Below are 17,685 nucleotides of genomic sequence, written 5' to 3' on the forward strand. Positions count from 1 at the left end.
GCTCATGAATACTGATGTGGCAAAAAAAGCCCCCAGGGCACAACCCAGAACCAAAAATGTTGACAAATGCCCTCTATTGTGAAGAATCACATAAAGAGTGGGCTGACTATGTTCAGTAACCAGAATTTTTAAGTAACACTTTTCTTATCCCAGGGAGCTTTACTATTGTATTATGTTAAAATTTAGAAATCTTCACAAATACACAAGGCAATTAAATCTCACAGGGTAACAAGCTTCAAGGTTGTGCACATGCTGGTTGTACCTCCTCATTTGAATAATAATTGCTGCCATTCATTTTACAAGAATCTCCATATCTTGTATGCCTCAAAGGGCAGTTTGCAGCAATGGGAAAATTACAGGACTGACTAAAAACACACATGACATTTAAACTAAATTAACAGGAAGACTAGTCAAGTCTGATATTTTTTTGTCAGGTGTCACCACTTCTTAATAGAATTTACCTCATCATTTTTCCTCTCTACATTTTGTATGAAGGCTTTTTTAAGAAATAAGATTTGCGTTACTGGGTGGGGGGGAAGAAGTTTAAATGCCCCACAAGAAGCAGATGCTAATTCAAACCACAAAGAAACCTTCAATAGGAAGTGGAATAAGGAACCTAACGTTGCATAAAATCACCTTGAGCAATCATGGAGATCAAATTCACCCAGTTTGCACATGTATATAGGCAGTACTTCAAACAGACCCAGAGTGAGAGAACTTAGTTTAATGAAGTGAGCTTATTAAACAAGGCAAAGTCCAGGCAATTGTCATTAAATTTAGTAGGTTTATATCTAGTAATACAAAGGGAAATCAACGAGAGAGTATTCATAACATTGTTAGGAAATGGGTATAGAAGTATAGACTTATCAGAAGGTCAATGTATAAGAAAATAATATAGCATTATGCAAGGAGAAATGACATACACTGACAAAGAGATGTAGTTTTACAGTGAAAGATTCAGTTGTGAAATGTTTTATTCTAAATGAAGTCTTTGGGCTATTGTAGCCCAGCAGTCATTTATTGCAGACAGTGTAGGGAGGCCAAGACCTTTTTAAAAGGTAGATTTTTAAAACTAACTATATGAATTTGTATTCCATGACTAACTCAAGGAGCCCTGCCTACAGATGGAAATGGATACAAACTACCACCAAATCAAGACAACTTCTAGCAAATCCATTTTCTATTCTAATAAGCTTTCTTAGAAACACATTACTTTGAAGTCACTATTTATTGAGGACCCCTTCTGGGCATGTAGTGGGTGGAGAAGAGGAGTGTACAGTGAGATATGGTGGGTTAACAATTTTTCCTGTCTCGATGATAAAAGTTTGTACACACAATCTCAAACAACCTTCACTGCAATCTTGCAAGGAACATAGTATATTTCCATTATACAGATGAAGAAACTGAGGCTCGGAGTATTTAAGATGACATGCCATCATGGCTAAAAAATAGCAAGAGCCAGCACCTGAATCCCGGTCTCACCTCAAAGACCATGCTCTAATAGAACAGAGTCTCCATGTGGTGGTGGTGCTGATAGTATTTAGAGGGGAACAAAGAATGAGACTTATTTTTGCATACTGGAATTAGAGGAAACTGGATATGTACATTTAAAAGCAGGGTCTTGGAACTCCAGTATCCCATGTGGAACGGTCTCAAATGAATTGTCTGACCTTGAATAATTCTCTCCAAGTGCTGGGTTTCTTCATCATACAGATGAACCCTGTCAGGTAAAATCTGTGATTGACACTGAAGAACATTACGCAGACAGGAAGCAACCCATAAAAGTATCAGTGGAATCTAATGAGCATTCCTGACCATGTCTTCTCTGGCACAGGCATTACTGAAATAAAGTAGATTGAAGACAATGGCCATTTAATGCTTGTCCCTTCCTGCTTTTACAGAGTTCAAGGCCTTCCCAATAGCTCTCCCTCTCCTCTTTCTTCCTGTCACACAAAACACCTCAGAGACTTAAGAACTTAAGGTACTCAAAACCTAAGTAAATTTCACAATGAGTTTGACAAGAAAGCATTAACAGAACAGACGCAAATCTAACAACCCCCTCATTAGAAGGTCTTTTCTATAAATGCAGAACCACAGACCCACCAAATAAGATTATTTATAGAAAATTTATAGAAAAATTTATAGACTATTTATAGACATTTATAGAAAACCTCAAATGAGACTCCTGTTCAGAAGGAGAATGATAATTCACCCAGAGTCACAAGACCAACGGAGGAATCACACATATAATCCTTACTGCTACAGGTTAAAGTGTGGTAGTTTAAGAGTAAGAAAAAGGCAAAGGGCCAGGCATTTGAGAAATGCAGCAAGAACATTTCTACCATTCCCTGCAGTAGGTTCGAAAGGTCTCAGATCAATAATATGATATAGTAGCATGATCACAGGATAGATACAAAAAATAGGCGGTGATTAATGACAAAGTGTAATTTTGCACACAGAGAAAAAGTCCAAATAATCACTGCCTAAAAGCACATCTCTATTTCTGATTTACTCTTCAAATGATTAAATATATATTAAAGAAAGAAACCTTAAAATGCTCTTAATGAATCGGAAACAAAGAAGTAAATCTACCATTTGAAATTAATCATGACATTTATAAAAGAACCACAAGCACTTTGAAATGAAAGGTAGAAAGCTGAGCTAAATTATATATTTGTATAGCTATCAAATTTTAATACTAAAAATTTCAAAGTGCCTTTGATGGCCCAAGTTCACACATCTTATTTGGAAGCCAATGGTAAGTTCTGCTGCCAAGTGGCTTATTCCCATTCAAAAGAGTGGGAATAAGGACAGAGAGATATTTTAGCATTCAAATTCATATTAAAGTAATGACATAGCAATGAAACACTTTAGAACTTCAGGGAGCTGTTTTTTCTTAAAGTAGGTATGTAACAATAAGAAAAGGAAATGCATTTTTAAAACTGAATATAATAAAGGGCTTCAACAATACCAAAGCAAACTATCTTCTTTTTATGCCTATTTTCTTTTCTTTTTTTGGGGGTGGGGGGTTGAGGGTGGTGTGGGGGTGTATTAGGGATTGAACCCAGAAGTGCTAATCTACTGAGCCACATTCCCCATCCCTTTTTATTTTTTATATCGAGACAGGGTCTCACCAAGTTGCTTAGGGCCTTGCTAAGTTGCAGAGGCTGGCTTTCAACTTGTGATCTTCCTGTCTCAGCCTCCCAAGCCACTGGGATTACAGGTATGTGCTACCATGCCCAACTTATGTCCTATTTTCTTAAAAGAGAGAGAGAGAGAGAGAGAGAGAGAGAGAGAGAGAGAGAGAAAGAAAAAGGGGGGAGGGAGGAGGAAAAGAGAGGGAGGATTGTTTGAAAGGAACAAGAAACAGGAAGCACATACAGTTTAGTATCAATTGCTTGAATGATACTTTGGCCCAGAAAGAGAGCTAACATGATTCTCTTTCTTAAAAATTTTATAGTACTTTCTCCCTATAGTATTCACCTGCCAGCTACACTACCCAATTAGACTTTAAATTCCTCAGTGGCCATTAAGAAGCCTCTTGTGTCAGGGCCTTACCCACCTGATAGGTGCTTGGTTAATGAGAAACAGATGGATGAACTCTTCAGATTATCTAATAGGAAACACAAATCAGTAATGTCCTCTTTCCTTCCAATCAGAAATCGATAAGCATTAAGCATTTCAAACACTTATAAAGTAACCACCATGCTTAAGGGAATATGAACTCAAATTATAAAGAAATACACATGATTTGAAAGATGATTTGGGAGGAAATGACCTATCATGCATAAAAATTGCAAGGGGATTTGAGTTACTTAACACCTATTAAAAGAAATATTAAGTTTAAAAAATGTTATTGCAGATGGACTGCCAAATACAAAAATAAATAGACAGTACTCATATTCTTGGTTGAGGGAGAAGATGCTTTTTTACTTTCTTATTTCAAGAATTCTGCCTAATTCCAATAGAGGTAAAACTTGGAAGTTTTATTGCATCTAAAAAGTATGCTCATTAAGATTTAAAACATAAAATTAAAGTCATAAGTATCCAGAAAGCTGATGGGTCCTAATGCATTCAAAAGCTAATTTAACAGAGAACTGCAGCCTATAATAAACATAACTGTACCAATACCATGAGACTAGTGGAATGACTGACATGCAGGACACACACAATTCATATTTGCTGAATTTATGAATAGATGAGCATATGCAGATTTGTCATGCTACCTTTTCCCCTTTTTTATTAAACCAAGCTGCTAACCCTTGAAAGCTTTTCTACAAATACCTTCCAAAGAGAAAAAAGAGGACTGGCATTAAAAACAACTTATACGATAACTATGTCTGACAACAATTAATTTAATATTTCAAAATAGCTGAAAGGATTCTGAATGCTCCTAACAAAGGAATTGATCAATGCCTGCAGTGACAGATATGCCAATTACCCTGATCTAATGATTATATATCTTATACGTGTATTAAAATGCACACTATACCCCATAAGTATGTAAAATTACTATGTGTCACTTAAAAAATTTTTGTATTAATTAAAAACAACTCATCTGATCCATACTCAACATACATGAAGGTGAGAGCACTTGAATTGCTCCAGTGAATTCTAAGGATTTTTTTCTTTATCATTTAAAATCATAAACCATATAGGATATCTTAACAGCATATGGCCAAGTTTATGTGATCATCTGAGAATAATTCAGTTCCATAAAAAATGCAAATTTAACAGTAGTGTGTTAATTCATGCCAACACTGCTCTCAAGACAATCACCAGGGACCTCCCACATGAAATCAATATGCATACATCTATTTAACTTTTATCACTGGCTCACTGAGTAAATATCACACTATAGTCCACTTAGGTATTCATTATTCAGGCAAATATCAAACATAAAAAGCAGGCTGGTGGTGTCAAGTTGTTAACAAATCAATCGATAGCTGTTCCCTGGTTTTAGTCTACCAAATGAGGGCAGAGATGTGCAACATCTGGAGAGCAAACTATTAATCTGCTGCCAAGGTGCAGTCTGTTTGCAGCAGAGGATTCCACATTAATGCTGACTCTGAGGAACCCTCTCAAGGAAATCATCAGGCATATCATGTTTTTTCCTGTTTTCGTAGCATTAAAACAGATATGCCCTTTGATATGCCTGAGATCTTCAAGGACCGCACTGGGGGATGCCACTCTTTTGCTCCCCACCTTGTCTAAAATTGAGGCAGAACTCAAAAACATTTGAGTGTACTATATGATGGGGAGCAAATGGCTGAATATTCAAAGCATCCACTTTTATTGCTTTCAAAGCAAGATTTTTGGCATTTTTTAGGAATCATATATAATCACAAGCAATTAATCCCCCAAAGTGGCCAAGAATGGCCCCAGTTTTGTGAAGAACTTGGATTGCTCTTGACACCACAGTCATGGGACTATCACCTCCTCTATATTAATCTGAAAATGAGCACTGCTCTTGTCTCTTTCAGGTTATAGACAGCCATTACATTGCATCTCAGGCTATTTACCCACCTTGTCAGCCAAGAGACAGTGAAAATAAAATGAAGAAGAGGAAGTTCAGTCACTAGAATAAAGTTAAGCTTCATGACTGCTTCCTCAATCTACACACGATAAAAACTACTGCCTACAGAGGGGCAGCAATGACAGCAACAAAGCTCAAAAAGTACAACCTCTTATTCTCATGCATTCCAAAAACCATCAGCAAAGATTCTACCCAAGGGCTGGGGTTGTGGCTCAGTGGTAGAGCGCTTGCTTAGCACGTGTGAAGCACTGGGTTTGATCCTCAGAACCACATTAAAAATAAATAAATAAAATGAATAAATGAAACAAAGACACTGTGTCATCTACAACTTTTTTTAAAAAAGACTACTCAAAGCAATGTAAATGTTGAATTACATTGTAAATGATCCATTAATTATCATTATGAAAATTGATGAAAATCTCAGGTCTTGACATGAAAAGTCCTTCCCATTATCAGCACAGAGTGGGGGATGTGAGTCCCCTTCCCTCCTCTCACTCACATCTGCGGCAGATCTATGGGGAAAGTGTGACTATTTGTTGTCAACTGTAGAAGTTAACGTTGGCAACGCACACACATCCCTGCTGGAAGCAAGTCGTGCTGGGTTTTAAATGAAGCTACACTGTATTTACTTACCCTCCTGTCTTACTTCCTGGGTGGAAGGTTTAATTAATACTTCACCCAGAAACAATCCACACAAGAAATAGTTTTACTAGGAACAAAAGTCATAACAGAAATCTGTTCTTCCTGTGATGGGCGGTTTTCTTGCTGTGTTTTCTTTATCTTCCATGGAAATCTTGCCCGCTCCTTTCTGTCCCAGTGATGAATGTGGAGTCAATGAAATGATTCACAAAGAACAATAACAACAAAAAGTGGGAAATATCTTTTTTTTCTCTCTCTATCTATGACGCTCAGTTCACAACATGATTCCACAGCTAAACTAAAGCACCCAAGCACACTGCACTGCTCATGGCCATTACATTTTTCTTTTCAACGGGTTAACGGCCAAGTTGCAACATATGGGGCTTGCGCCACCCCCAGCACCCGGACAGAAACCGCACCCCTCTTCCCACAGACTCATAGTTCTTCCTCACATCTTACCCTGCCCAAGAGGTTGTCTTGAAGCAGTGTCTGTTGCAGCACCGGGGCCACCTCCTCCAAGCTTAGCATGTGGCAAAGGTCAGTGAGTTCTTCCTGTCCAAGGGACCCGGTGCCTGTCGTGTCAAAACTGTCAAACAGCTCCTTGAGTCGGGCCTCATGCTGGTCCTGCTCCACCTCATCCATCCCATAGCCCACAGCGCTCACCTGTGCAAGACAGAGACAAGGACAAGTTGGGGCAGGTCAGTTCTTGGTGCACCGATCTCTCCTGGCACCACTAGCTGCTTGGGAACACTCTTCTAGGTATCACATTCTATTTCTGACACAACCCGTGGCAAGTCCAGGACCCTATTTTGGCTGTTAGAGCTCCCATGCACACTCACACCAGGGGTACCTCTTGATCACACTGGGGGTGACATTACCAGGATGAACAGGTCATGTAGGGAAAGAGACACCCTCTTCTCCTTCCTGCTCCTTAGGTGGATGTCCGGTTTATCAAAATCAAACCCACGAGTGGTTCTCTCCCTATCAGTTCATCTGGTCAAGAGTTAAAGAAGGTAAAAGTCCGCTTCTGACAGCCAGTCCAGTGAAATGAGCCAACTGTTAGCACCACCCAACTGTGCAAGCCAGAGCCTCCACACAAGTCTGCATGCTCCACACAACCTGCCCAGATGCTAGGATCTGGCAGTGTGGCCAGGCTGATTAGTTCCACTTCGTTCAGCCTAGATGCTGCCCATAATAGTTACAAGAGACACTGGCTGAACATGTTTGCTACAAAACCATGTCCCTGTTTACATGAGACCAGATGCCTATTACATGAGAGCTTCACAAAGCAACTCAATTAACTTTGTTGGTGCAATTACATGAAGTGTGACAGGAAGAGTATTCCCTGAAGCTCACCATAGTCCCAGGGAGCTTTAGGTAATGCTTAGTTGCCTAGAGAAAGGGGAAAACACCACTCCAACCCTTGTGACAGAAAGGTTTGAAAGGAGTCACAGACTGGCTTCTGTGAATCAGAGACTCTTAGGGAACCAAAACTCTCTGGAGCAGCTCACCCCTTTATGCCTGGTTAACCTGTCTTGCATCTCTGTCTCACCCCAACCCCAGGGCTTTCCATTTTGCCACTTTCCCTAAGATTGGTCAAATACTTTTCCCTTAGATTGGTCAAATTAGAGTCATCAATAGCTCTGAGTCATATTTTTGCTAAAAATATACATCATAAAATTCTAGGAACTTCATGCTTTAAAATAGGTTCTTTTTTTTCTTGCTCAATTATTCATTTCTAATGTGCTAGGTCTTTTGATGCAAGCCTGAAGCCTGAACATCTGGAGGAAACTTCACTATGATGTAATGGATGCCAAATACAACACATACCCTTGAGACAGTGATCTCAGCCACAGACATCAAGCTCTCAGCCTAGGGGCTGGGGTATAACTCAGCAATAGAACATGTGCTTAGCCCTGGGTTCAATCCCCAGCACTGCTATCCATCTCCTACAACAAAGGCAGCATCTTCAACTAAACCAAGCGCTGGGTCAGAAAATACTCTGAATTAGAGGTGATGTTCCATAGAGAAAAAATCATTACTACCTGGGGAAGAGGTAAGCTAGCATGTTGAACAGAGCCAGTAATGAAGATAAAAGAGCTTTCTGTAGCAAATCAGTGCTTCTCTCAGCTGTGTCTGCTGTGTGTTCATAAACAACTTTACAACATGACAAGTCCAAATAGATCCACGACCTTAACAAAATTAGGTGGATTCAGAAGAAGAGTCCTGATCAGCTCTGCCGTACAACTCAATTTTTACGAGGACCACTCATTAAAACAACATGCCATGGTTTGGGTCCAAGTCCCTGTTCTTGAGGAGGTCTCCTCTCCTATTAGCAGTTTCCTATTACTAAGGTGCTGTTGGCTCTGGCTGTCTTCCCAGGGTTGGTCTGTTGGGTTAACTAATCACTATGCAAATATTTTCAAAATAAGTTGAGAGTGCTATATAAACATCAAAGCATCAGAAAAGCAACACAAAGGTGTTATGCAAAGTCACAAGAGGTAGGAATTTAGACAAAGCCAAGGCTTGGCTAATGAGATTCACTCAGTGTCTGCCAGTTAATTGTCAACCAAGATTTGCTGAGATTCCCCAAAGTGCTCTGGGATTTTTGGTGTTGCTATGGCTCTCAGGCTCAGTCTGAGGTTTACAGTCCCCTGGGTTGTAATCTGACCACCTTCAGAAAAGACAGACATTCTACCTTTGCTTGATTTTGCATAATATTTAAAAGCTCAAAAGTGAAAAAAAAAAAGTTCTAACACTTCCTCTTTTTAAAATTATTTTTAAGGTGCAGCAATTTATCCATAAGTCAATGAAGGAGAGCAGTAGAACTCACAATACACTGAAAAGTCCTAATCTGATGTGCTGCTTTGAATTTTTCTTTCTTTTCTTTTTTAATACTGGGGATTAGCCAGGTATGGTGGCCCATGCCTGTAATCCCAGTGGCTCAGGAGGCTGAGGCAGGAGGATTGCCAAGTTCAAAGCCAGCCTCAGCAAAATCGAAGCACTAAGCAACTCAGTGAGACCCTGTCTCTAAATAAAATCCAAAGTAGGCCTGGGGATGTAGCTTAGTGGTCAAGTGCTCCTGAGTTCAATCCCCAGTACCCACACACACACTACTTCTATATCTATATCTATCTCTATATATAGAGATGGGATGTAACTCAGTGGTAAAGCTCCCCTGGTTTAATTCCATCTATATCTATATATCTATATATATACATCCCATCTCTTTTTGTTTCTTGAGACAGGGTCGCACTAAGTTGCTTAGCCTGAGCCTCAAACTACTGAGGCTGACCTCAAACTTGTAATCTTCCTGCCTCAGCCTCCAGAGTTGCTGGGATTATAGGCATGCAACTGGCCTGCTGCTTTGAATTTAATAAACTATTATGCCCCACTCTGGGGAGATCATTGAACTTTGCTAAATTGAACTTCTTTTGTTTTATAGCAGCCTTCCTTTCTTAATGTTTCCATCTCCCTCCTTCCTAAGATACCAAGCTTAGGAAAACATTCTTTGGACTGAAGGGGGGGAAAGCTCCACCCCTGTGAAACAAATGCTCACAATAAAACATCCAGGAGCTGCTATGCATAGTGACAAGCTGCAAGCACTCATCTGGCACAGAATGTATTTTTTCTGGTTGATATTATTCTCCAAATGTTCATCAGTAATTTCATGTGCAAGAATTTTTTTTTTCCTCCCCACTTAGCAGAAAGTTCCTTAAGAGTAAGGTCCATACCTTCTATTTCTTATATGCCTTCCCTCAAACTGTTCTTCAGGCCAGGGACTTGATCAACCTCATGTACTGACTTACTACATGGACATTCCTTGAGAGGAGACTTACCCTGAATGGGGAGATGTAGGAACAAGCATAGGAAAAATTTGAAATATCTATTTCTTCCACATATACACCTCCACTTCCCTCTTCCAGTTCTTTTTTAAGGGCATTTTTAGTCTTGAACATACTAAGCAGAAGTACAGAGCCAGCAGTGACTACCAAACCACTCTATATAAAGCCATCTGAAGCTTAGTTCAGTGGGTTAGTAATTAAGCCAATGGATTCACAAACTGCAGCTACATTTTGTTGTTGTTATGAGATAAAACTTTGGAGGAAAATCTGTACTAAAATACTTTCTCATGTCTTCTCATTTATCCAATGAAAATAACAATACCCCTCTGGAGGGTTGCTCTGAAGGTTAAATATGGCAAGAGTGAGAATGGCTTATCCCAGAGAAAGGTGATATAAGAGGGGAACTGAAAAACAACCAAGAAAACACCCAAGTCTCACAAAGGAGGCACAAACTTAGGTGAGTAACTTAAGTCAATCAGTCATAAATCTACCTTCAAAGAAGCAAAGCAGGAAGTGTGGAAAGTCATAGAACAGAGCTTTAGAGCAGGCATTGAATGTATTATGCATATAAACAGCATTGTATTTCTAAATGATAATGGCGGCAGGTAATGTTCAGTGCTTCCTCAATCTTCAAAGGAAGATTATTGATCATTTAACATCAAATAAAAGCAGAGAGGCTGAAATGTAGCTGAGAATTCAGAAGAATTTATTATAATTATTGTTGCTGTGATTAATCTCTGAGCATTCACTATGAGCTTGCCTATGCTAAGTGTTTCAAGTTTATCATCTTCTTTAATACCCTCCCCACCACCCCCATTCTTCAAAGCAGAATCCCCATTTAAGGTATTAAAACTTGGGGCCTGCCAAAATTAAACAATTTGTTCAAGGATACAGAACTAATATAGGGGTAGAGCTGAACTTAAAATCTGGTATGGCAATAAATTATCCCCCAATGCACAAAGAACACATGAACGGGACCACTGGAATGATACCATTGACAAACTTACCTCCACCATTATGTGTCAGCCAGCTGAACAGTACTCAGTATGAGGAGCCACCATGGAATACTCCCTGGCCACAAATTTTTCCAAATTAGAATGGGGAGAAGTGAAATCCTTACCTGCTCCCTCCCTTGAACCCTTTACTGAATGATTACAGCCTGTAAGGCTCTTGGGATACATAGATAGAATAAGCATGCTTTTTTTCCTAATGCAGCTTTGGGATTTGGGCATGGAAAAAATAAATTTTTATATAAAATGATCATAAAGAGTCTCATCATCAATATGGGCATAGCTGAGGAAATGATAATTGTTCAATTAATCTTCCTAAATAAATACTTAAGTATACAATCTAGTGCACATCCATCAGTGGCAGGAATCTTAGAGATTTAAAAAGTTGGGCTCGAGTGGTAAATCCTTCAAATTGCAAAGAACAATTCCAATTTTATGAAACCTGCCATAAACCTAACAAAGGACCTCACAAAGGACCTTCCTCACAAAGGACCTTCCCAATCATGTGGTTTGGGACCTTTATAATTCTTTTGGAATAAAAGGGCCAGGGTGGGTAATATTTAGGAGTTCTAACTAGGGATAGTTAAATAAGAGGCAGATGCACAGAATCATTAATCAAAACATTTACCACCCAATAACCAGCTATAATGACAATTGTTCAGAACATCTTTCTTCCAAATAATTCAAAATAAGGCTGCCAAAATGCTGCAGACTCTGACAGGGATGTCCACTACAGATCTGCATTGTTGTGCTCCATTTGGCTACCCTGGCTGATGGAATTACAAGACCAACTGAGAGTGCAAAAGGAATAGGTGGAGGTGTGGCAGGAATAATGGAGTGCAGACACAAGGCCAGGATGAAGTGCTTATGTGAACTTATGAACTTTCCAGCATCTGAGGTACAGAAAGGAGCTTGAAAGAATGGTACCCCAGCCAACAGGAACGTCTGTTCTGGGCTGGAGGGAGTGAAAAGGAGACAAAGTCTAGCAAGTGAAACCCAAATAATAAATAAGCACAATGCCAGAGCCCCTAGCCCAGGCCTTTGATTTCCCCTCCAGATGGTCCAGCAGCTGAACAGCTCTGTGGAATGTCTGGATGCCCCTCTCGGCTCAGCCACTCTCCCTTCTAGGACATCATAATAGATCTTTCGGACCTGTGTTCAGACATAGCTGTTGGGGGTCCACAGACTGAGCAGTGACCACCAAGTGACTAATTAAGTTACTTGGGGACTGAAGTGATGAACACAGACAAACTGCTTGGGGAGCCTTTTCTTTTAGGCCTTTAGCTTTCACCCTGTGGCAAGTCAGCCTAATAATGCCCATGATCAAATTGCAATGTTTCTTTCTCTTCTGCAAACTCTTTAATCTGTTACAAAGATTTCCAGGCTTACTATTTTGGACTAATTTCAGCATGAAAGGAAATAGTGATGAGAATAAATTCAAGTTTAGCAAAAAACTCAACAACAACCAAAAAAAGCTATCACTCCCATTTGCATATTCATTAGGAGAACCCTTCTGTCCAAAAACTATGGCTGTTCAGCAGCAAACCAATCACAATCAGCCTCCTCTCTGCTCGAATAGCCCCTCACACCAGGCTGGTTACCAAAAGCAACATGGTGCTACCAGGAATAAAACTGTGGTATAAAAATATACCATAAAAATGTAAGTGCCACTACACAGGAAGAAGTAACATTTAAATAAATCTGAAAGAAAACAGTAATCTGTGCTAAATATACTATAAAATTTTATTGAACTAAAGGTGTCCTATTAGCACTTATCCCAAATCATAAACAAGTTTTAGTATTTTACCACCCTGAAGGTTACAGCAAACCAGGCTTTTGTTAAACCTAACAGCAGGTGGATTACCCAATCAAGTAGTTAACTCAGGGCAGTAGATGGGAAAAAAACATCAGCTTAGCACAAGGTAGATCCAATAACCTATAATCAACTACTAAGTAAAATTATGGGAGCAGAAAACAGAGTTGCACGTTGACTACTTCTTTTCTAAAAGAGAAAGCTTATAACAACTTTCAATTCTTGAGCCATGTTTACTCAAATTAATTTAGGATGTCTAAATCTATGAGTACAGTTCCCTGGGGTGTAAGTGAAGTGCTTCTATTCTCACATCCATAAATAATATTTTCCCAACTTTGTATTTTAAGTGAGCTTTTAGGTACAGATGGCTTTGCAGTATTTTTTTTCCATCCAAAAGCTTGAATAAGTGCTGCTACAAATAATAATAATAAAAATACTAATCTCAATGTTGCTGACTTGTATAATCCCATAATCTTTTCAAAATTCTATCTTATTTGTAAGTAGGATAAAAATATCATTTTGCAAGGTTCAGTAAGTCTCCCCACAAGCTTCTGCCCAACAGATGCAAGATCAATAGCCAGAAATCAAACTGCATTATTTATTGGCTTACAAATGAATTGGCATCTACAAAAATAAGCCTTCTGAAAAGGCTCTGGGCTATCTGAATCCCTCTAAAATGCTTCTGGCTAGACTTGCCAAGCCTTTATCAGTGTAAGACCGATAAAATGTATTTTCATTACCAACATAAAATGGAAGCATCAAGATTGGTGAAATGTTAGTTTAGAAAATCATTTTCAGTGACATTTAAAACAATTTATTTGAACAACATTTGATTCATGATAAGAACATTGCCTATTAAATGAAGATTGGCTGTTCAGAATTCATTGGGGAGCCAGATTCTCCCCCTGTGTGAGTTAACATCTTTTGATATTAAGGGTCATTACATATCTAAAATGAAAAAATAAGAAAAAAGAAGCCCATGTCATTCTGGGCAAGTGCCTATTAAAATGACTGATCCTTGACATTTTAATGTAAAGTCCATGCTTATGATGGCTTCTTCTCTATTGCCCCAGTAAAACCTCTCCCTGTCTTGGCAAGGTCTTTGCGTAAGTACAACTCATTTGCTTTATCTACATTGCAGTTCAGGATGCTTCCCTCTAAAGAAGTACCAGATTACAGGTGAAAATAAACAAATCCGCAAACAACCCTCCATCCCGGCAGTTCTCATCACCTCCCAAAGAGGAACACTGACAACAGTTGAAGAAAACACACAAACTCATTTTCAGTCATCCTGCAATGTTACTCTTACAACCTGGGAATTTCACAGCTACTTTAAATTCAGAGCAAGATCTACCAATATTCCAGGTAGGCCACCAATGTAAAATGCTACAACTCAGGCTGGGGTTGTGGCTCAGTGGTAGCATGCTAGCCTAGCACATGTGAGGCACTGGGTTCGGTCCCCAGCACCACATAAAAATGAAATAAAGAATGTGTGTCCACCTACAACTAAAAAATAAATATAAAAAAAAAGTAAAATGCTACAACTAGAGAAGACACAAGATAAAATTATGCTGACAGAAAACAAAATGTATTTCCTGTAGATCATTAAGCCTTAGGAAGTATGTAAAAACATACAAATTCATGTTAAGGTATCTAAGGGAACCCAATTAAGAAATCTTCCATGGTCCTAGGAGCCTATCTTATGTGCCCTTATGGACTTTAATCAGGATTCTTATCCTAAAACTACCTTGACGCTCACAAAGACAACTATCAATCTGCTTTTACTATTAGTAAACTCAAGAACTGAGTTGTAGGACAAGCCCATCTCAGCAATTCCTCAACACCAGGAGGGGATCTGTCCCAGTGAAGTGGAGAGCTGAAGACCTCATAATAACTAAGTTGTCTAGAAACATGACATAAGGTAGAACAATCGTTTCAGCTCCCATTTTATTCGCACCTTAACCATGGCTCATCAGGTCAGAGGCTAGGAAAATCGCCCCTTTCAGTCTCTCTTTCAAATTCGGGGGTGGGGGCTTTAAGCAGTAACTCTTTCCATCAGCTTTGTCCTTTTGTGGGGGCCGGTTTAGTAGCTGTAGAGTTCAGCTGGAACCCTGGAAGCTTCCTCCCCTGACGTTCCTCACTTTCATTAGACACTTCGATTTCTCTGCTCTGGTGACTTGTCACTGTAGTCGTTTCCCCCTTTCCTAGTAATTGTATTGGGAAAGTCTCTACATGTATTGATCCTACACACCTAAAATCTCCACTTTAAAGGCTCCAAATAGCTGTGCGCTACACAAACAGCACAGGCTAACATCTCGGGGCACCCCACGCAGCTTTCTCTTCAGCTTCTCAATCACAGGGCTGCCTGGGCGGCACATACCAACAGAACAGCAACCCTTTCTGCTCCTTCGGGGACTCAAATCTGCTGCCTGGACCAACAGACAGTAGCAGCTTTCAGCTCCAGGCTTGCGGCTGGAGCCAAGAGGGTGGCAGAGGCGCTGCAGGTCTGGGAGGCTGAGGTGCGGCCAGAGGGCAGGCGCGCCGCCTAGGTCCCTGGCAACCCGCAACGCGTCCCCGACCCACCTGTCCATCGCCACCACCAGAAGCCCGAGACACTCCATTGTGTCACCAGGCAGCACGCTCTCTCGGCCCCCGCCGCCCTCGCCTACCTTCTGTTGGCCTCTCCGGAGCGCCCGCACACCCGCTGCCTGCCTCCAGTGCTCTGCAAAGCGAAGGAGGGCGCTTTGTTAGGGTTCAAGAAGCCGGACAATACTTCGCAGCCGGCGCCGCGGTTCCGGACGGGCGTCCTTCAAAAGGACGCGAATGGGGACCCGCGCGAGCGTCATTTCCATATGTAAGGGGCCAGCTCTTACAAAAGCACTGCGTTCGGGGGCCGCGGGCTGCCGCGCATCCTCCCCGCCCGCCGGCCCGCCCCCCGCGAGCGCAGCCCGCTCCTCCGCCACGGCCCCTCCTCTCTGCCGCCAAAGCCGCCCCCTCCCCGCCTGGTCCCACGGAGCCACTGGGCCGGGGCCGGCAGTCCAGTCCCCGCTTCCTCCAGGCCCGCGGGGTCAGCGCGCGCCCTGACCCCTGGTTCAGAAGGGGAGCCCCAGGGGGTTTCAGTGCCCATTCTGTCCCTGGTGCTCAGGGCCTCGCCGACGGCGCGCGGGCAGCGCAAGGCCTCCCCGCACCCTCAGGCCGGGGGGTCGGGGGACTCTGGAGCTGGGCTCCTCGCTTACCGCGTCCCGGGGCTCAGGCTCCCGGCGCTACCGCGGAGAGCATGGCCGCGGGCGCACTCGGGGCTCGGCGAGGGCGGCAGCGGGACGGCCGCGCCCAGCGCGCTCAGCTCCCGGCTCGGCCTCAGCCACCCAGAGCTTTGGACGCCCGGGAGGAAGAGCAGGGCCCGCGCGGGGAGGAGGAGTCAGGGCGACGCCGACCCAGGCGCGGCTCCTCCTCCGCGGCCCGCGCGGCTCCTGCGGCCGAGGGAGGAGCGGGTGGCGCTGTCTGGGCCCTCGCGGACGAGTGACCCTTCTGAGCTTCAGCCACGGAGATTTGAACTTGGAAACGCCAGGGCTCGGGGTGCGGGCGGAGGTTGCCCCGGAGCTGGCACGTCCGCCCCTCCGCCTCCAGCCTGCCAGCCACCCTTTCCTTCCAAACGTTCCCACACGCTCCCGGCGACTAGGACACCCTGCAGACGTTGTCTGCAGGGTGTGCGACCTTAAGCTGTGAATTCAGGTGCCTCTTTTGCCCGCAAGTGGCCTGGCTTTCCCAGCTCTGGGGAGACCCCTGCTATCAGGGGAAGAGGAGTCTAGGAGGCAGAGACCTCCGGGCTTGACTCTGAATCCTACGAACCTCTAGATGGCATCAACACCTGCCCACGGCATCCTCATGGGTTCCTGCCGCCTGTGCAGCCCCTCAGAGGGTACATCCAAACCTAGGTCACAACCAAGCAGAACAGAAACTCTGGAGTTGGTGGTCCCCGAGCCTCACCCGCTTGCATCCGTACTCTACACGCCCCGCCAAAGTAATGGTTTTCGCACTCTCCGCGTACCTATGCTTCTGATCTCAGTGCAGACAGGATCTCAAGTCTAGGCTAGAGGTGGCGGTAGCTGTGGGCCCCAGGCAGCACCCATGGTTCTTGAGCTGCAGGGTTAAAAGTGCTGCCCTTGGGGCTGGGGATGTGGCTCAAGCGGTGGCGCGCTCGCCTGGCATGCATGCGGCCCGGGTTCGATCCTCAGCACCACATACAGACAAAGATGTTGTGTCTGCCAAATACTAAAAAATAAATATTAAAAATTCTCTCTCTCCCTCTTTCTCTCTCTCACTCTTTCTTTAAAAAAAAAAAAAAAAGTGCTGCCCTTGAAGAAGGATCCGCCTGACTTATTACTTCCCACAGTCTGATTATTTCAGCAAGAAAACGGGAGGAAACCCTTTGCTACTAAGGGAAAGAGCAGCAGCAAGAACAAGACAGGAAGGAACTCAGCATTTATTGAGAATCCAGTGTGCTGAAGACGCAACAGATTTTTTTTTTTTTTTTTTTTTTTTTTTACCTAATCCTCCCACCAACAATCCTGAGGAGGCAGACATTATAGCATTTAATATATGAGGAAACTGGGTCTCCCAGATGTCAAAAGAGCTTTCCTGTGATCACAAAGAAAATACTTAATAGAGCTGACATTCAAAAGCAGATCACACAAAAATGCAGAGAACTAAAAGCATACACAAATGAGAGCCTGTAAAACCAGTCAAATTTAAATAAGACTCTGATTGTTTATGTTGATTTCCTCATTGTGATATTGTATAACAGTTATACAAAATTTTACCACTGGAAAAAAAATAGGGTTA

General features: G+C 42.2%; 1 protein-coding gene across 3 annotated transcripts in view; it reads right to left on the reverse strand.

Moving 5' to 3' along the window:
* The window catches only part of Nin (ninein), a 106,657-nt gene extending 90,460 nt beyond the window's left edge, over positions 1-16,197 (reverse strand). For all 3 annotated transcript variants that reach the window (XM_076850275.2, XM_076850273.2, XM_076850274.2), the window contains exons 1-3: positions 16,080-16,197; positions 15,513-15,565; positions 6,635-6,838 (exon numbers count right to left, since the gene is read on the reverse strand). In XM_076850275.2, the coding sequence (XP_076706390.1) occupies positions 6,635-6,817 (183 nt within the window). In that variant the 5' untranslated portion in view covers positions 6,818-6,838; positions 15,513-15,565; positions 16,080-16,197. The remainder of the gene's footprint in view (positions 1-6,634; positions 6,839-15,512; positions 15,566-16,079) is intronic.
* Positions 16,198-17,685: the final 1,488 nt, after the last annotated feature.

Source organism: Callospermophilus lateralis, chromosome 3, assembly GCF_048772815.1.
Source record: "Callospermophilus lateralis isolate mCalLat2 chromosome 3, mCalLat2.hap1, whole genome shotgun sequence".
In the NCBI taxonomy this organism is placed as follows: Eukaryota; Metazoa; Chordata; class Mammalia; order Rodentia; family Sciuridae; genus Callospermophilus; species Callospermophilus lateralis.